Genomic DNA, 20372 nt, shown 5'->3' with positions numbered 1-20372 from the left:
CTCTTAGAACCTTGTAGGCTAGACCTGCTTGTAGGATCAGTAAGGACTGTGTAGCAATGGTCATAGTCTTCTTCCCATTTCTTGCAGAACATGGAAGATGTTTAGCAAATATTTTTGAAGATTTGGAGTGAAACAACGATCTGATAATATACTCTTACCTTAGAGAAAACTTGCTTCTATAAAACCTGATGATAAAACATAGACATACTATATAACACTAAATAAATTGCTTAGAGAAAACTTTTTGTCCAGTTGCTGTTTTCCTTATTTTCTGAACATCCGCTGTGAGCTAGTAGTGTTACTTGCAAATATGTTGAGCTAAACTCTTGCAAATTAAATTCAGAGGAAAAAACATTTGATGATGTTAAGGGAAGCTTATCTGAAGTATTCTGAAATTCCTATTTCCCAAATTGGTCAAGCAAAGGTAGAGGCTGGTTTTCAGTTTATCTCATTGTGTCTCTGACTCTTGGCTATAAAAATGGGATAATTCCATCCTTGTATCTTCAGTAGGATTTATGGAGTTAAATTAACACCTGTGAAGCTCGCAGCTATTGAGATGATAAGCACCTAAGAAACACATATGAGGAATGTGGTCGTCAACCAGGGATCACAAAGCCGCTCTTGTCTCTTGCTCACTCCACTCCCCTTCCCCATCCTCCACCCCCACCCTTGGAAAGAAGAAGAGAATCAGAAGGGTAAACATGAGAAAGAAACTCATGGAATGAGATAAAAACAGTTTAATAATTAAAAAGAAATTTAAAAAAAAGTAAGAAAAGTAAAAAAACTCACAAAACAAAGAGAGAGGAAAATAAAACTCAAGAAAAACAAGCATTGCAAATGAAAACAATTGCTCAGTCCCAACTACGGATGCCTAGGCAGTCCCCAGGCAGCGGCCCCCTCACCAACCTCCCCCCACAGTTTTATTGATGAGCATGTCACATGGTATGGAATATCCCTTTGGTCAGTTGGGGTCAGCTGTCTCAGCTGTGTCTCCTCCCAGGTTTTTGTGCACCCCCAGCCTACTTGCTAGAGGGGCGGTGTGAGGAGCAGAAAAGGCCCTGACACTGTGTAAGCACTGCTCAGCAGTAACTAAAACATCAGTGTGTTATCAAGACTATTTTCAACATAAATCCAAAACATAGCCCCATACAACCTACTATGAAGAAATTTAACTTTATATCAGCCAAAACCAGTATATTCTTCATCCCTTATTCCATACCATTTATGTCATGCCTAGGTCCCACATTATCGCAACATGTTCTTGTTAACTATCATTTAGCCCCAAAATGTCTGTAAAATGTCTATAAATATCCATAAAAGTTTGATTAAGTTCATTGTGGTGTCTTGCACGGAGTTACTGGGCACCAAAACCAGCTCAAGTCTGGTCACTACTGGACTTGCACATCTTCTTGTGAAGTTCATCCTTCATTGATTCGGGTGGTTTCTGCTATAATACGCAGATAATATGTAATAATATGCAACTCAAACTCAGTGTTACATTTAAAAAGTATATCCATTACAGTTTCTACCTCCAGCCCCTTTGGACTAGGCCATAAGGTTTAACATTGCAATTAATTTTTCCTTTTGCCTATATTTCATAGTTTTCCTGCTGCACAGTGACTTCTAGCACCTCCTCATTTCCGTTGTCTGATTGAGTTCTTTCAGGGGTGCTGTGTTGCCATAAAACTTGCTTTTCAAGTCTAAAGACAGTAGTTGCCAACTGTTCTATTTTTGATCTGTTGATCAGTAAGTGCAGAGCTTACTGGATGTCATAGCTATCTTTTACTCTGTGAAAGAAGCAACTGAAAGTGTTTTACAGACCATCTACCAATTAAATAACAGAATAGACTAATTCAGGTGGTGGCATTGTGGGAGAACCTATGAAAGTACTAATGTGGTGAAAATAAGAGATTTGATGGGGACTCACGAAAATGTAGGCTGCAAGATAATGAGCAGTAAAAAATAGAACCAGGGGCAGCCAGGCAAGCACCTTCAGCACAAGTCTGTAAGAAAGCCAAGGAAGAGGTCTTTATTACATAGAGAAATAGGTGAAAAGAAATATTTATAAATTAAAAGGAAGAAAAAAAGAATTACTGAGTTCAGAGGAAATGTATTATGTCAGTATTTGAGGGTTTTTTTTGGGTGAATTATAAGGTCCTTATGTTCCTAATTAAAAATATATTAAAAATTTGTTCTTTGGGGACACTAAGGTTGAAAGGCGATGAGGCTGTAATTTTAACAAAGCATAAAACCTATCACCTGACAGAGTAAAAAAGCAGAGTATATCCTAGTTAGGATGCACAATTTGATGTAAATTACTCTCTAATTAGCACACTTCAGTTCTTGTAAGCAAACATAAAGGGAACTTTCCTGGTGTTGAAAGAGATTTCTGTTCTATTCAATATACATTAAAAAGCAGTGTAATTTAAACACTTTAAAGGATATAATCCTAAATTGAGATCAACATTACAGCAGTCAGTTAGACAACACAAAAAAAAAAGAAAAAGTGTGCAGTTCAAGTTCATGCAAGCAAACATGAGTTGACATTGGTTGCTTCTGTGAACTGGTACGCAGACGTTGTTGTGTATGCCATTTGAATGTATTAAGACATTTTGCCTACAGTTTAGAAAAGTTGAAACAAGATGGTGAAGTAGTTCCTTGGCTACATCTCAAGTGGTGGCAGAACTTTTTAAACTGAATAGATTTTGCCATGTTTTATTGGAAATTGTTGTGGTTTTGTTTATGCTTTTTCATCAATTGCTAAGGTCATCATGTAATGATTGAGAGGTGTACATTAGAAGCTGACTTTTGAACTGGGTTCTGTGATTGACCAGCATATTAAAACTTTAAGTGGTTGTTTTAATTGATCTTTTATCATAAAATTTTTATTTCCTAAAGTTGATCATTGTTTAGTGTCACGTTTTGCCTTCATCTCTTTCCTTTTTCAAAGGCAGGTTTCTTATGGGTTATTAGCGTAGACAATCTTTAGATTTTGCTGGGTGTTATGAGTCTGTATTTTTCTTGATTAATCATAAGATCACATACAGTTAAAATGGCTTTACAAGAAAGTCTTAACTAACCTGTACGCTCACCATCATGGTTTTATCTTTCTTTCTGACTTTAGTTCAGAAACCACATTTTTTCAGTAGATCATAAATATACAAAATATGTAAATTCACTCATTCCTATGAATTTTGAAATTATAGTGTTATTTCCATATCCATGTTAAAGAAAGAAGAAAAACTATAAATACCAAATAAAACAAGAATCTTTGTTCCTACTTAACTATCCTTGTGCTGACAGTTCAAAATATATACTGCCCCAATAACTTTATCAGGCATTCCAAATTCTTTCTTTTTATCACAAACCTTGTATTATGACGTATTATGATACACTAACTTAATATATATTTTATGTATGTGTACAATCTGTCTGTCCCACATTCATGTTTTACTGCTGTGAATGTTGGAGCTGAAAGGTCTTTAATGTGCTGATGCTGTGTGGTTTGATTTATATACTTCAGTAAATGCTTTAGAGGCAGCAGAAAGATGGCCAACGCTAACCCTTTTGCTTTCCATATATTTCTTGCATTTCTGAAACTGATTTTGATGTTCTGTTGTTTGCTGTTTACCTTTATCCATCTGGTAATTAGGATCTCATAGAAGTATCATCTCTACCCTCATGTAACTTCATACTGCACAATTTAAGTTTTTTATTTTTACCAAACTGGTTAGTAGTATTTTTGTCTTTCATATAGTGATTTTAAGTATACCTACATTGAGATACATGTCCTGTTCCATCTTCTCCACAGAGCTAGACAAATATGAGCTTCTTGGCCTCTATTTGACTTTCTAATAGTTCTCATTATATGACAGAGTCTGGGTCCAAAGAAAAATGTCCTTTGTCCTCAGCATGCTGTTCCTCATCCTTGTATATGAGAACATTTATGTAATCATTTTTTGATCTCTCTTTGAAGCACTTTGCATCATCAAATCTCTTGTACTTTGTGTCAGTCTTTCCCCCAATATCTTCTGAAGCTCTCGAAGCTTCAAAAGTAATCTTACTTATTTACTTATATTGTGGATTTCTCAATCATTCTATCTAAGGTTGCAATTTGTTTGATCCCTCTCCCCCCTGCTCCATTTATTGTTGCAAATCTCTTAGCAGACCATACTCTTAAAAGAACCACTGGTTTTAATTCCAGTCAGGAAACCTGGGCTGGATGAAAAGACTGCTAGGTGGGCAGAAAACTACTTCCACTGTTGGGATCAAAGTGTAGAGGATGGGGTGTCTCAGCATCTGGCTGACAGCTGGTAACGAGCACATCGCCATGAGGGGTTGATCCAAGAGCCCGTGCTGAAGTGCAGATTTCGGTACCCAGGCAGGAGAAGCCGAAGCACCGGCACAGGCCGGCAACTGACTGACTGGGTCACAACCCTGCTGGAAAGGAGCTGGGGGCTTCAATGGACTGCAGGGTGGAGAGCAGCCAAACAGAGCACTCTTCCACATAAATAAAAGAAACTCTGTGCCAAAGTGACTGCAGCTAGTGGATCAAAGGGAACACCGGGAGCCCCAGGAGGCGGCTGCCAGGATGTTTGGGGCCTAGAGCACAGGACCAGTGATGAGGCGGGTAGAGCTTGAGGGGGCAGAGCTTACTGAGTCTGCTGTGGAGGAGGTGAAAGGCGATCTAAAGGCAGCCTGCAGCTACTTGAAGGGCAGTTGCAGAAGACAACAAATTTAAACTCTTTCAGTGGTGGCATGCTGTTTAAGGAGGGGCAAGGGTCCCCGAGTCGGAGGTTCAGATTGAACATCAGGAAAATCTTCTTTACTGGGAATGTGGTGCAGCACCGGAGCAGGTTGTCCACAAAAGCTGGGGAATTTCTGTTGTTGGACATTTTTGAGATTCAGACAAATCTGTGGCTGATGTGGTCTGGTGTGGATGATAGTTCCATTTTGAACGTGATGTTGTTGGACTGGACAACCTCACGGGGGCCCTTCCAAACAGCATTTCTATGATCCTGTGAGTAAACATAATGCTCTTTACAACTGTGTTCCCAAATAAGGCAAAACTAGCAATACATGTTTTTCTTCTGTTTTGCCAAGATGAGTAAAGTCAGTATCATCGACATTTCCTGGTTTAGGTGCCTGCGTATTTGTACCTGAATTGGTGGCCTCTTTTTACACACATTGGTTTGATTTTCCATTGTCATCAAAATATACATTTGGTGCCTATTGTTTGATTTCTCCAAAGCTTGGGTTTAATATTTGGGTTGGAATTCTTCCCTTATGGCTTTCTTTATGCCACAATCTTCTGCCTCTCTAATTTTTGCGTATGAGTTAAAGAAGAAGTTGCCCAGTGAGTTCGTTTTCTCAGTTCAGCTATCTCATTCTCGTTGTTTGTGGCTGCAATCAAGGATTTTTATGATTTTCAGAGCTGCCAAAAAAATCATCTGATGAAGTGGATCAAATAACCTCATGTGATGGTTTATTTTTATCTCTGGTATCAGCATTTTTCATTTCTTGCAGAGTTATAATTAATTTCATTATTATTTTTTAATTTATTCAGCTGTCTTGAATATCCACTATGCACATGCAGAAAATACAAGCCTGAAGTTAAACTTCTCCCTGGATGACTATAACACATTAATTCTTGTAGTATTTTCACAGTGATTGATTTTGCTGCGGATGTGCTTCAGAGTACATGCATTAATGCATATCATTTTATATTTTTTTTTTCTTAAACTGCATTACAGCTAGATTAAGAAAAATAGCTAAATTATGAATTTAGATTTTGTGATTAAAAATTTAATTAGAAATAGTTTGCTCACAGCAACTGCTCAAGCTCTGATTATAAATGAAGCTTATTAATATTAGTCATCATGAAAGATGTTTCATTAATGGCTCTCCCTGTGCACACAGAATAAATACATTGCTGTGCAAGTTTTTCTTGCAGGTGCGCATCAGTCCTCATGAGACAGGTCAAACTGAAGGCCCTGTCTGTGCCATAACTGGAGGTGTGATTGTAAATTATGAACATAGTCTACCTTGCTTTATTTTGTATACCATGTATACTATAATATACATGTGAACTCTAGTTTGGCAGAGGCGAATACTTGGTGTACCTGTCTAAAGCATTTTATTGGGACTATGAAGCTGTTGATTCCTGAGCTGGGTGGAATAGTTATATAGCTATATATGCTGTATTCCTAATTCTTAGTTTAGATGTAGAAATATTTAGACTTGCTCAGGGCTTGCGTTTCTTCACAGGAAAGTAATCAAGGCAATAGGTGCAGAGAGTGTTATTTGTGTTGGGGGATTTATCAAGTAATGGCAAAAGACTGTAAGACATGGAGAAAAAAAGCCAATTTCTTCTCATGGGATGGGATTTGGGACAGCTAAGAGAATTTAAGCTGAATTTTCTGCTGTTTCCACTTGAGAAGTGTATAGTTGCAAATCTCTGACTACTATTTTTATTTTACTATTGGTATTTGTACTCTCACTCATTCCTAAAGGTAGATAACTTGCAGGGAAACAAACATATTGTCAGAAAGAAATTTGTGTAATGCAGAGCACTTTGTCCCCTATACGGGTATTTTAGATGGCAGTGTGTTAATCTCATCATAAAATTGCTCTCTGTTTGCTTTTAAACCACCAAATTATCTAAATCCTAGAAAATTTTTATTGCATTTTTAAATTCTTTTTCATTTTCTCAATAATGATGGTAAAGTACAAATAATATTTACAAGAAACTAACTTACGGAAAGGAATTACAAAACAGTTATCAAATTAAAAATTATAGGTAATTTCTTATATCATGAGTATTATGTTTTTGCCTTTGATCATAGGTTTCAGAAGAAGCTCTGCATCCCCGCACTGAGGACGAAGAATCTTTCCAGGGAATGGAGCCCTATCTTGTACGGAGATTATCATCCCGTAACATCCAGCTTCCCCCCCTGGCTTTCAGGCAATTAGAACAGGCAGACTGGGATAAAAAGAATGATACCGAGACTATCCCAAGGCCCACGACCCTTCCACTGAGGATTCCTCCTCTGATTGCCATTACATCTGTTGAGTCCAGCAGGTAAGATCCAGCAATTTCTTCTTGATTCAACATTTGTAGTGCCAGGTGCAGGACAGCAGATGCTGCTTCTGGGACAGAAGTTTATTTCTTTTTGTCCCCTCAATAAGTGAAAAAGAAGAACAAAATATTAATATGTAGATTTGTGGCTGACACTTGTTAATACTGCTTGTAAACCTTTTGGTCATGTCCAAATACAAATACTAGAAAACATTTTCTCTGAATATTACTAATACTTTATATTTGGAAAAAAGACTTCTGCAGGCTTGAAAAACCATTTTTTCATGTTATAATAAAGATAGGAGCCTTTTTATACACAGAAATTTTTTTACATGATACAGTTTCAAAAGAGGTAATCATGAGAGGTTTGTGCCTGCTCCTATATATCCACATTATTTGTAACGTTGAACATATTTTGTTGTAGTGATTTGTATTATGGTTTCTTTGTATTACATCTTCGACTTCTTACACCATGCGTGTTTTCTAGAGTAACATTTCCTGTTCTTAAATGTTTCTGATACCATCCTGTTTTCTGTTTTTATTTTCCAAAATGTTAATTGTTTAGTATGAAGTTCTTGCTTACAATGGTGAACAGTGTAGCCATTTGGTAATCTGAGAATATATAAGGAAAAGGCAAGATGGACACACTGACAGCTGAAATGCAGGACTTACAAACTTGTGGACATATCTTCAGAGAGAATACTGTATTTTGAATTCTGAAAAGAATGTAAGACTTATTGTACATGAGAAAAAACATAAGTATTCATTAGGGTACTATTTCATCTAATACTAACTTTAATTTTAATGTCACCTCCCAAATCTTATTTCCATGTGGATATCTTTATTTTTGGAATAGGTAAGACCAGTTCCTGAAACACACTCATAGAAACACTGACTACACCCATGAAAGAATTTAAATATTTACATTGGAGAGATAAATATAATGACATTTGGTGAAGTTTTGAAGATAGATTGGTGTCTTGATGTTTTTGTTTTGTTTTGTTTTGTTTTGTTTCGTTTGTTTTCTGTCCATGGAGGCTGGAGGGAAGATTGGTCTGAGATGCAGAAGGAAAATAAGCATAGGTGGAATGATTACAGTTCGCATTCCTGGCCTTTCTAAGTCTCAGACTATTTGGCTTTGAAACTTTAGTAGTATTTGGGATGTCCTGTGTAAACTGTTTAATACATGGGAGATACTCCTGTGTGTTTTGTTAGCTTTAGTAACACTGACTGAAAAAAATACATACCTCCTGAGGCAGTAGTTGGTCAGAAAGCAGAATGAAAAACATTTCTTCTGTCCTATGAAACAGCCTAAGCATTTATAGATTTCTGGAGACTGCATTATTTTCTAGGCTGGATTCAAATATGGAAGAGCAAGACAGTTGGAAGGGTATTCAAATAAATAACAAACTTAAACGAGACGGGTTATTATGGATAGCTACCTGCTGTACTCAGAGAACAATCGCTTCTTTGTGGCATTAAGAGATAACCTTGTATCCTGCCTATGCCTTTTATTCCTGTGGTTGGTGGAATATATTTTGAAACTGGACAAAACAAGATTTATCTACAAGTTTGTTTCTGAGAGTGACAGGAAAACAGCAGATCTACAGATTGTTGAATGGAGCTGCCAGGCTGTTTAAACAAACAAACAAACCAAAACTGAACACAACAGCAGAAGCAATTATAATTTCGATGTTTCTTTGTAATATAAAATCTTTAGCTTTTATGATTCTTTCTTAGCTAAAGCGCAATTATGCTGCTACGGGAAGAATATTGTTCAGGAAATTAAATTCTCTAGATGTTTAGTGCCGTTTCTCAGTTGTTAGCACTCTCAAGCAGCTATGCATTTTGCGTTTACGTGCCTGTAATGCCAGCAAACAGCTGGAGAAAGCTATCCTTTTATCCAGCTTCTTGTCTGCATGAAATTTAGGAGACAAATTTAGGAGACCTATTATGTCTGTGGGAATGCAGTTTACTTCCATTGCGTTCGAATATATGGAAATGTGCAGTTGAGAAAAGGAAACCAAAGTGTGGGTGGGAGACAAAAGGAATCTCTGTCTTCGGTGGGTCGGTGAAGATAGAAGAGCATTTTGGTCATGGGAACTCATTCTGAGGTGGAAAAATTTCACAACTGAAATCTTAAATTACAAGTGTATGTTTCTAGAGGAATATGCTAAAAGATCCCAAAGATAGCATTATAAACCATCTTATGATGTGATTAAAATACCTGGAATGTGCAAAGCTAGAAAAGGTGACACTTTTTAAAATGAAATACATATTCTATTCCTAAACACGTGCATATGCAGGCACACACACCCCCTTTTTCACTACCTTTTTTTCACTCTTTTTATTGTTAAAACATCGCAGGACTTTTTCTGGTTTTATGTTAGCTTTGCAGAGGAATGAGCTACACTGATTCAAACAAAGCTTCTCTTTTTTAAAAAAGAAAACAGCAGAGTAGATGAAAAACTAGAAAGTAAATATTCAGTAATGTTTTTCTAAATCTTTCACACTTTGTAAACTCTTACTCTTCTGACTCTAAGGAGATATCACAGTGTCTTGTCATTCCTTTCAGCCTTCCAATTTCTTTCCATGCATACAGGAAACCTGATTCTGATATTTTTTTCACCCGGTTAAACTGAGACAATAAAGATCATCGTTAAGATGAAGGATTTATGTCTTATATTGAAGTTTCATGTGCAAAACTGCTAACATGAACTATAAAAACAGGTGCTTGCAAATTGATAGACTGAGCCTGCATCTGGTAGCAACAGTTATGTTTATGAAATTTAACAATCACCAGACATTCTACAGGGAGGATTAGAAACAGGCAGGCAATAGCTTTCGGTTCTTCCTTTCTTTTTTTTTTTTTTTTTAATAAGCAATATATTTAGCCTGTATATATAGGATATTAAATGTAATTTTTAATGTAAGCTAGGATAGTTAGGATATCTGGAGTGTGCATATGACCACTGCTTTAAATTTTGCCAGTTTTCTCAAATAACTATTACTAAGTTTACCAATAGTTTTGGTATAGGTGACAGCTATGATGCCATTTAAGATGAGATGCACAGGTAGGAGGGGTGACCAGCAGACTACTTTTGCTTTTGCCAAAGCAGCTGGTATTACAAGGGCGGGGAACTGTTATACATATGAACTTATTTGTTTGAGGAGAATTAAGGTATTTGTTATTACCTTTTATAGTAACTATTTCAAAGGACATGTACTTTGCTCTATATTTGTTTTGCCCAATAGTCACAGCTCCCACCCTGATTCAATACTCAAGCAAATATTTATATTATGATAGTAAGTGTCGTACCATAAGCTTGATTTCTTCCTTCAAACACTTGTATGTGATTTAGGACAGTTGGTCAAATCTATATGTAATGATGGTGTTTATTTGTCCAAAGCTTCATGAAATACAATCAAAGTCTCTTTAGTCACATTTGTTATGGAAACTATCTCTTTGCATTGTTTAACTCAGAAGAAGAGATGAAATAGGAGAAGACAGGATAAGATATACATATTCTTGAGCTGGCTGGACTAGCATGTGTTGGACACTATGAAGTGCAGTGGCACATATACATTCCAAGGTGTCAGAGGTTGATGTAGTCTTTTATTTTCCCTTTCAAGGATAGCTTTTTTGAGTGACAAAGGAGCAAACTACTCCAGTTGTTGCCGTCATTACCTGTTCTTTTAATAGATGTGACTGACATGATAGAGGAAATGGGACGTTCATTGGATGTAAACTCTAGAAATGTGAGAGTGTATCATGTACCTGACGACTTCATTAAAAGGGTTATTTGAAAGCAAAAAGGTATTTTGGAGTTGGGATGTGGTTAGAAAGGCTTTCAGTACAAAATATATACAGTATTTTTTTTTTAATTTGGTTTAGTTATCTGTAATTCAGTATATATAGTGTCTCTTCTTATTACTTACCCTATTCTTTGCTCAAACACCATTTGGGAGAGATTATTATAATTGTACAACATAAGATCTATTTTAAATTGCTTTTGTATTGCTTACGTACAACTGTAAGTGTGTTTATGAAACTCTAGGCAGCTACAAGAATGACTTATGTGATAGTTAATTTCTGAAGTATCTTTTTTTTGCAATGTTCCTTCTATCTAACTTATCAGTTTTTCCTTAAGTTACATTCTGTGGATTAGATAGGCACTGTACTGCTTAAAAACGTCTGTGTTTTATTATCCATTAAAGAAGCAATCAAAACTCTCTATATTGGAGATCAGATAAAAACTAGATTTGAAATTATCCCCAGTTTTTCTTTCTGACCTTTAAAGATGCACTTAAACTTTCTAGTATCTGTTTTTGAAAGGAAATATCAGAAAATTGTTATTAGCATCATCAATGTAAGTTTGATGCTTTGGCAATACAGATTGAGATTGCTAATTTCAAATTAAATGTCTCTTAATGTCTACCACTTGCTCTCTCATTGTCTTGCCCCTGTTGGAGCAATACCTCAAAGATTAGATTTTGTCTTCTAACTAACTTGTAACACTTCTAGCTGAGTGTTAGAGGGAGATGATGAAAGCAAGGTGATTGGACCTCAGTGGAGTAATATGTAATAAAAAATATAGCTGGGGAAAAGGTGCTTTTCAGATTCATTTATTTGCAACAGAGTATGGTAGTGTACGTAGTGAAAATAAGTGAGAACTATGGTTTACATAGTGCTGAAAGAGAAAAAAAAAAGAAAATCTGCTATTTCAATTATTTTGTTACACAGAATTATGATCTTGGGTCTGCCAAGATGTAACTCCTCTGAAGAAGTTTCTCATGGGTCTAGGCTGTTTTGAACACCAGCTGTGTTCCCTGACTCACCTGCCAGTTAAGAATAATGAAGAACAGCACAACAATTCTTAGCATTTTTATTGCACATTTCTTTATTTTAAAAGCATTATAAACATGAGCAAATCCTTATGTTACATTTGGGAGATCAGTTAGTGAGCAACTAGTGTAGTTTTCATTTTATACATAAGAATACTTGCACATAAAGGGGTAGTGCAACTGGCCAAGACTACAGAACAAACCAGTAATAAAACTATTACAGAATAAAACTATGAACAGAATTCAAGAGTTTTTGGCTCCTGCTTTTGTGTCTAACCTACTTCCTGCTAGAAAGTTGAGGGTGGAGCATGGAGAAAAAAAAAGATGCCGCAAGTTTTTCTCAACCTTTAAAAATAACCTTAATACGTCAAGGACAATTTTATTGACCAGGTCTGAGGAGATTTTTAAGAGTCTGCTATTCTGGTGACCAGCATCAACAATTTCTATGTTGCTATATATATTCTAGAATCATTTTAAAGAGCAACTTCAAAATAGTTCCGTTAGTCAAGACTGGCATTGACTAGGTGCTGAAAAGACGTAAGAAAGCTGTGAAGGTGGCAGGTCCCACATCAGAATACTTGTATAATAGTAATTCTTAATACCTGTGGAAGACTTCAAATCCCATACTTATGTCCACCTCCTCATCTCCAAAAGAATAGTATTATTTTAAATTATGCCTAGCATTGAATGGATTATTTAGATCTGATGCATAGGTAGACTATGGAGAACAGCAGGCACTGTCTAGTCCAGCATTAGCCATTCTGAAATCCTTTTTAAAAATCAGAATCTTGATCAAATGTTACCACTTTATTCAACAGTGGTAAAATTTCTAATTTTTCAATAATAATAATATGACCTCTTTGCCCTTTGAAATCATTATTTATATAGCATAGACTGGAAACAGACATTACTGTAAACTGTGGATGAATAGTGTATGTGTGCATGCATTTTCTAGTTTAAGAAAAAATGTACAATTATTATCTAAAAGAGGCAATTGAAAGTAGTTACTTTTAATCAAGAGATACACCTGAAAAAAATCTAAAAAATGGTATCATAGAACCATAGAATCATAGAATACCAAGTTGGAAGGGACCTCAAGGATCATCTGGTCCAACCTTTCTTTGCAAAAGCACAGTCTAGACAAGATGGCCCAGCACCCTGTCCAGTCAAATCTTATAGAATCATAGAATCTTCATGGTTGGAAATGACCTTTGAGATCATCGAGTCTAGCCAAACAACCTACAATCTCTGCCACAACAGCATGCCCTGAAGTGCCACATCTAGGCGTTTCTTAAATACCTCTAGGGATGGTGACTCAACCACCTCCCTGGGCAGGCTGTTCCAGTGCCTGAGCGCTCTTTCAGTAAAGTAATTCTTCCTAATATCTAATCTAAACCTCCCCTGCCACAACTTCAGACCGTTTCTTCTGGTCCTGTCATTATTCACTTGGGAGAAGAGGCCAACACCCACCTCTCTCCAACCTCCTTTCAGGTAGTTGTAGAAGGCAATGAGGTCCCCCCTCAGCCTCCTCTTCTCCAAGCTAAACATGCCCAGCTCCCTCGGCCTCTCCTCATATGACCTGGTCTCCAGACCCCTCACCAGCCTGGTAGCTCTCCTCTGGACATGCTCCAGCGCTTCAATGTCCCTCTTGTACAGAGGGGCCCAGAACTGAACACAGTACTCGAGGTGAGGCCTCACCAGTGCCAAGTACAGAGGCACGATCACTTCCTTTACAATCTGTTACAATCACTTCCCTCACGATCTTAAAAGTGTCCAATGTTGGGGAATTCACCGCTTCCCTGGGGAGATTATTCCAATGGCTGATTGATCTCATTGTGGAAAATTTTCCTGTTGTGTTCAATCAGAATCTCCCCAGGAGTAACTTGTACCTATTACCCCTTGTCTTTTCTGTGTGACTCCTCATAAAAAGGGACTCTCAAATCTTCTTTGTAGCCACCGTTTAAACACTGGAACATGGTGGTAAGGTCTCCCCTAAGCCTTCTTTTCTCAAGGCAGAACAAAGCCAGTTCTCTCAGCCTTTCCTCATACAGCAGGCTTCCCAGTCCTTTGATCATCTTTGTGGCCTTTCTCTGGACCCCCTCCAGCCTGTCCACATCTTTTTTGTATAGCAGAGACCAAAACTGAACACAGTATTCCAGGTGTGGCCTGACAAGCACTGAGTAGGGCAGGATAATGACTCCATTATGTCTGCTGGTCATGCTCTTGTTGATGCAGCCCAGCATCCTGTTGGCTTTCTTTGCTGTTGCAGCAAACTGTTCACTAATACTGAGCTTCTCCACCAGGACCCCCAGGTCCCTTTCTACAGAGCTGCTTCCAAGCCAGGTGGATCCTGGCCTGTTCTTCACTCCTGGGTTATGTTTTCCCAGGTGCAGGACCTTACACTTGTCCTTGTTGCACTTCATAAGGTTCTTGTTCGCCCACTGTTCCAGCCTATCCAGGTCTTCCCGCAAGGTGGCTCTCCCTTACGAAGTGTCCACTCAGTTTGGTATCATCAGCAAACTTCATCAGGGTACACTTGATGCCAACATCCAGATCACTTATGAACATACTAAACAGTGTTGGGCCTATTATTGATCCCTGGGGAACCTCACTTGTGATAGGTTGCCAGAAAAGGAGCGATTTACCACCACACTCTGTGTGCGGCCTTTCAGCCAGTTCCCCACCCACCGTACAGACCATAACGCATCAGTTTATCTAGGAGGAGGCTATGGGAAACCATATCAAAAGGCTGGGAGAAATCCAGGTAGACAATGTCCACTGCTCGCCCCACATCAACCAAGCAGGTTACTTTGTCATAGAAGGTGGTCAGGTTTGTCAAGCATGGTTTGCCCTTGGCAAATTCGTGCTGTCTTTTCCCAATAACATGCTTCATTTGACTTGTGATAGCCCACAGGAGGATTGGTTCCATAACTTTCCCAGGGACTGAAGTGACTTTGATGGGCCTATAATTTCCTGGATCCTCCTTTAAGCCCTTCTTGTAGATGGGCGTGACATAACCCTTCTTCCACTCTTCTGGGATGTCCCCAGTCTCCGTGACTTCTCAAAGATTATGGAGAGCAGCCTCACAACAATGTCAACCAGCTCTCTTATAACCCTTGGGTGGATAGCATCAGGGCCCACCGATTTGTAGGGGTCAAGCTCCTATAATAGTTCATATATCAACTCTTCCTTCTCTGATGGTGAGTCTGTGTGTGCATCAACCTGGATTGCCGTTCCAAAGGCCTGGGACCCAACAGTGTTGGTAAAGACAGAGGTGAAGAAAGTGTTGAGAACCTCTGCCTTTTCAGTGTTGTTGGTGACTAAGTCACCTCTCCTGTTTAAGAGTGGGACAATATTTTCCTGGTTTATGTATCTGAAGAACTCTTTCTTGTAGTTTTTGACATCTCTTTCCAATTTCAATTCAAGCTGACCTTTTGTTTTTGTAACTGCATCTCTGCATGCCCTAGCAATGCCCTTGTAGTTCTTAATGGGTATTTGTCTGCTTTTCCATCTCTGGTACTCTTCTCTTTTGGTTTTGAACAGACTCAGAAGCTTACAATTAAGCTAGGGGGTCTCTTGCTGCACCTACTTCCCTTACATTTAAAGGGGTTGAACTAGTTTTGTGCTGCCAGGAGAATGTTCTTGAAAAAGTCCCAGCACTTGCTAGCTCCTATATCCTCCATAGAAGCTTCCTAAGGAATCCCTCCCAGCTGAGCTTAGAGCAAGCTGAAGTTTGCTCTTCTGCAATCTAAAACCGTGGTCTTAGTATTAACCTTCAGTGTGCTCAGCAGGATCCCAAACTCCACAATATTGTGGTCACTTCATCCAAGGCTATTGCTAACTAAGATATTACAAAGCAGATTTTCTTGGTTTGTGAGTAGCAAGTCCAGCAGTGCCTCGTTCCTGGTTGGCACATCTAACATTTGTATGAGGAAGCAGTCGTCCACACATTCCATGTGAGCTGCTGTATTGTTCTTCCAACAAATGTCTGGGTAATTGAAGTCACCCATAAGACTGTTCTGTTGACCTGAAGCTTACTTAAGTGACCCAAATATTGCCTTGTTGACCATTTCATCTTGGTTTGGAGGTCAGTAGCAGATGCCTACTCTAAGATCTCCCTTGGAGATTTCCCATCTGACCTTGACCCAGAGGATCTGATAGAGCTTCCACAATCGCTGTAGTTGACTTCTATACATTCAAGGTTCTCCTTATCATAAAGCATGACTCCTTCTCTTCTTCCCTGCCTGTCTTTATGAAACAGCCTATACCCATCCATCGTGATCCTCAGGTCATATGGGTTGAACCACCATGTTTCATTAATTCCTATGATATCATAACTTTTTCACTGGGTGCAGAGCTCCAATTGCTCCTGTTTGTTCCTCAGATTGCATGCATTGGTATGTATACACTTGAAGTGGTTGGTCTTCTGGTTCACATCTTGGGAGGCAGCTAAGGAACCTTTGTTGCTGCTCTGGTTGTCCAGGCTTATTCCCCAGTTGTTTGCAGTAGTGTGAGCGTTGCCACTTTGGACCCTGCCCCCCGAGTCCTTCAGTTTAAAGCTCACATCACCAAGCTGACCAGCCTGCTGCCAAGATTACCCTGTCTCTTCTAGATGGATTCCATCCCTCCCTAACAGGTTATAGTCATCAAAGAAAGTCCTGTTGTCATAACAGCCAAAACGCTTATGATAGCACCAGCCACAAAGCCAGAAGTTGATTTGTATCATGCGTCTATTTCTGGCTGCACCCTTTCCTCTAACTGGTAACATGGAAGAAAAGATAACTTGGGCACTAATACTTTCTGTTTACACCCCCAGGGCTTTGTAGTCATCCTTGACTCTGCCCAGGTTCCAGCCTGCAGCGTCATTCATGCCTACCTGAAAGAGTAACAGTGGGTAGTAGTAGATGTTCTTGACAAGTTGTGGCACCCTCTTGGCAATATCTTGGACTTTGGCTCCCAGGACGCAGCATACCTCTCATGACTCCCTGTCAGGCCAGCAGATGGGCACCTCAGCGCCCCTTTTACAGAGAGTCATCCAATATGAGCACTCCTAATTTCTTTTTATGGTTTCCACTGTGTACTTCTGGTACAGTTTCTCCTTGTAGACCTTACTCATGAGTGTCTATAGCTGTTAAAGCTTCATATCTGGTTTTTGTTGTAATGCTGGAGGGTGTGGATGAGGCAGAGTCCTGCTTTTGTGGGTCACCAGTGTCCAAAGTGCCTCACTCTGTGTGGTGTCCGCCACAGGAGCATGGTTCTGAAACCACTTATCTACCCCTGTCTTGGCCCCTCTCATACTGTGCAGCCTTTTAACTGTTTCCTCCAACACAGCTACCTGACACAACAGATCATCAACATGAGCACAACTTTTGCAGGTACTTTTCTTTTCTCCAGGAGAGGAGTCTGGGCACTCATTGCAATCTACCAGACTGTACTGAAGTCTCCTTTCTTAACAGTTCCATCTGTGTGGAAGCGTCAAACATCTCAGGGGCTTCCTCTGTAGAAACACTAGTTTTAACTCTGAGGTGAGTGCCCACCATTATGGCAGAGACCTCTTGAGCTGGTAGAGTGACTATGGCCTTCCTGCGTGCCCTTCCACATGAACTGCTGCATGAACCAGTTTATTGTCTGCCTTGTAGTCCACTCTTCTAGTCCATATCTTTCTGCCTGGTTTCAGTGAAAGTCTGTCAAAAACCTTGCTGTTGCTGCTCTTGTCTTTCACAGAGCCAGGAATTTCTTCATAAAAGGGAATCAGGTTCATCGCATATGATTTGCCCTTGCTAAATTTATGCTGAGTGTTCCCAATCTTATCCTTCATATGCTTAGAAATTACTTCCAAGAGAACTTCCTCAATAACCTTTCCAGGATCTAAGATGAGGCTGGAGCAGCCTATAGTTCCCCAGGTCCTCTTCCTCTCCCTTTGAAAGATGTTCTTACCATCTGACCTTTTCAGGCCACTGGGGACCTCTGTTGATCACCACAAGTTTTCAAAGACGATAAATAGAACATGGCCTCACATTGACATTGATCAGCTTGTCAGCACCATTGGATGAATCCCACATGATCCCAGGATCTTGAAGGTGACCGATTTACTTAAGCAGAGCCTAACTTGATCTTTCTCTACAGTAGGTGGTACCTTCTACTCCCCGGAACTTTCCTTTTGGGCAAGGCCTGAGAGCAGACCTTGCCAGTAAAACAAGACATAGAACAGTGTGAGTACTTCATCCTTTTCCATGTCCTTCATCACTTTATCGCCTACTCCATTCGGTGGCAGGTCCACATTTTCCTTTTTCTTCTTTTGCCTTGATGTACCTTTTTGTTGCCCTTCATCTCCATTGCCAGGTTCATCTCCAGCTGAACTTTGACTTTACTGATACCATTCCTAAAAAGCCAGGTGACACTTCCGTGTTCCTCCTTGGAAATATGCTTTTTCTTCCACCTCCTGTAATTCTGCTTTTTGCATTTCATCTCTATCAGAAGTTCCCTGTTCAGCCAATTTGGTGTCCTACTATTCTTTCTAAGCCCATAATTCCAGTTTTTCCAGACTACTACAGGAAAGTGAGTCACCGGGTGATTAAGTTAGATTTTTATCATAAAATATTATTTTAACTTTCAATTATTATTACATTCCTGTATGCATTCCATAAAAAGGAGGGATTTCTTGATGTGACTACACTCTGTTCTCTGTTTTTACATTCACATAATTTGGTACTCTTGTGTTAAACAGAATAGGAGAGTCGGTTTTCTTGTTTCATAGCTGATTTGATTGCATATAAAGAGACTGGTCATTTGCTAAGTGATCTCTTTAAATTATTTCTCCTGATGATCCTTCCTACTCTGTTGCACACTTTTCTGCTTAGATGTTTATTGGTGACAAGGTCTACTGCTGCAATGGAAATTGCAAGGGTAGATTGCAATTGCAAGGTCTACCTTGCAAGGGAAATCTCAGAAAGTAAAAGAGTGATTCTAATTATAATTGGTTAAAGTTGTGGTGAGGTGGGGAAAAGACAGGAATTCATTAAGATCAGCTTTACTTTCTACACCATGAGTGGAGGAGGTATTACGTTAATAGTTTTTAAAAGGTTTAAACTGCTCAGATATTGTCTTTTTTTGAGCAGTTAACCAGTAAAGTAGTTATTTTGTTAAAATATTTCTATGGATAATCAGCCAAACTGAAGCCCACGCACTATTGAAAATTGTGTGAAATTGAAAATAGTGATTCACTATTGAAAATGCAGCGTGAAAAGAAATGCATAACAAAATAATCTCTTAATACATACTTTTTCACTATGTCATATTAATGTCAATTTCAAGATGACAAAAGAAATCAGAAAGCTTATCCAATTAGAGGAATACATAGTGTCTTTCTTACAAGTATTTTTTCATGTTGGAAGTTGTGATTTTACATTAGCTTCACTATTGAAGATGTCTTGGGCTCTTTCTGATTTGCATTTCAATCATCCCTACAGCAGCAGCTTATAAATACAAACAAGAAGCCTTCTGGACTGTCACAGGCACATAAAGCTGAGGGGAAGATAGGAATCACTTCAGAAGGGTGATCCAGCCAGCAGCTGTGGGTGAATTCGGCTTTCAGGGCAGTTCCATCCAAGCTGCCTTGGCCTGGAAGGACATGGTGAACCACTGAAGGAGAGCATACAGCAGCTCAAAGGCACCTCGTGTGGTTGTGTGCAGAATGGTGCCTAGCATCTGAGTAGTCAATGCACACCTGGGAGAGATAATAAAAGTAGAAGCACTTATGTGACCCAATCTTTCTACAGGTCTGTGTGCAGTCACTGTTGTATCATCTCTATTAAGGCTGATTACAGTCTATATTTTTTCTCATGCGTTCCTTTCTCTAAATGAGCAGAAGCAACAAGGTGGTGTGTGAAAGCAAAGGATCTGGGCTATGTAGTGAATCAAGCTGTTGTCAGCATTCCTTACCTGTCTTGCTTCAGTACAATCCTGTGTGGAGACATGCATCCAATCACACAACCTAGGAATTAGTACACACCATTAACAATAAAATAGGACACTACTTTATAGCCTTATTCTATTTATAACTTAAAACATACCTGGCTAAGGAAATTGTCTGAGAAGAAAGTTTGTGGATTTTAGGAGGTTACTTGGGAAGGTCTGCTTGGTAAGCATATAAACTATGCCTGTCCTGTCCTTTTGTTTGTCAGGTACTTGCTTATGGCCAGTATGGGTTACAGGAGGCTGGCTAGAAAGACTCTTCATCTGGCCATTCTCACATAAATTGAACTGTAACAGTTTCTCTTTTCCGGACCATTGTCTTCTGTTCATAATATGCATTTCTTCAACTTGATTCTGCAGAATTTTCACCTGTGTTCCACCTGTGTTTCACCTGTATTAGTAACCATAACTTAACTAATAAAGTTATATTTCTACATAAGCATATGCATAGTAAGACCTTCATTTGTTTTGATTG

The 20372-nt window shown here is 38.9% G+C and overlaps 1 protein-coding gene across 1 annotated transcript in view; it reads left to right on the top strand.

The window, feature by feature from the left end:
- The window catches only part of PDE4D (phosphodiesterase 4D), a 520925-nt gene that overhangs the window by 73963 nt on the left and 426590 nt on the right, over positions 1–20372 (top strand). The window contains exon 2 of the mRNA XM_074569480.1: positions 6846–7081. Coding sequence (XP_074425581.1) covers positions 6846–7081 — 236 coding nt within the window. The remainder of the gene's footprint in view (positions 1–6845; positions 7082–20372) is intronic.

Source organism: Larus michahellis, chromosome Z, assembly GCF_964199755.1.
Source record: "Larus michahellis chromosome Z, bLarMic1.1, whole genome shotgun sequence".
Taxonomy (NCBI): domain Eukaryota; kingdom Metazoa; phylum Chordata; class Aves; order Charadriiformes; family Laridae; genus Larus; species Larus michahellis.
The sequence above is the reverse complement of the archived record's forward strand: the minus strand, read 5'-3'. Positions and strand labels throughout refer to the sequence as shown.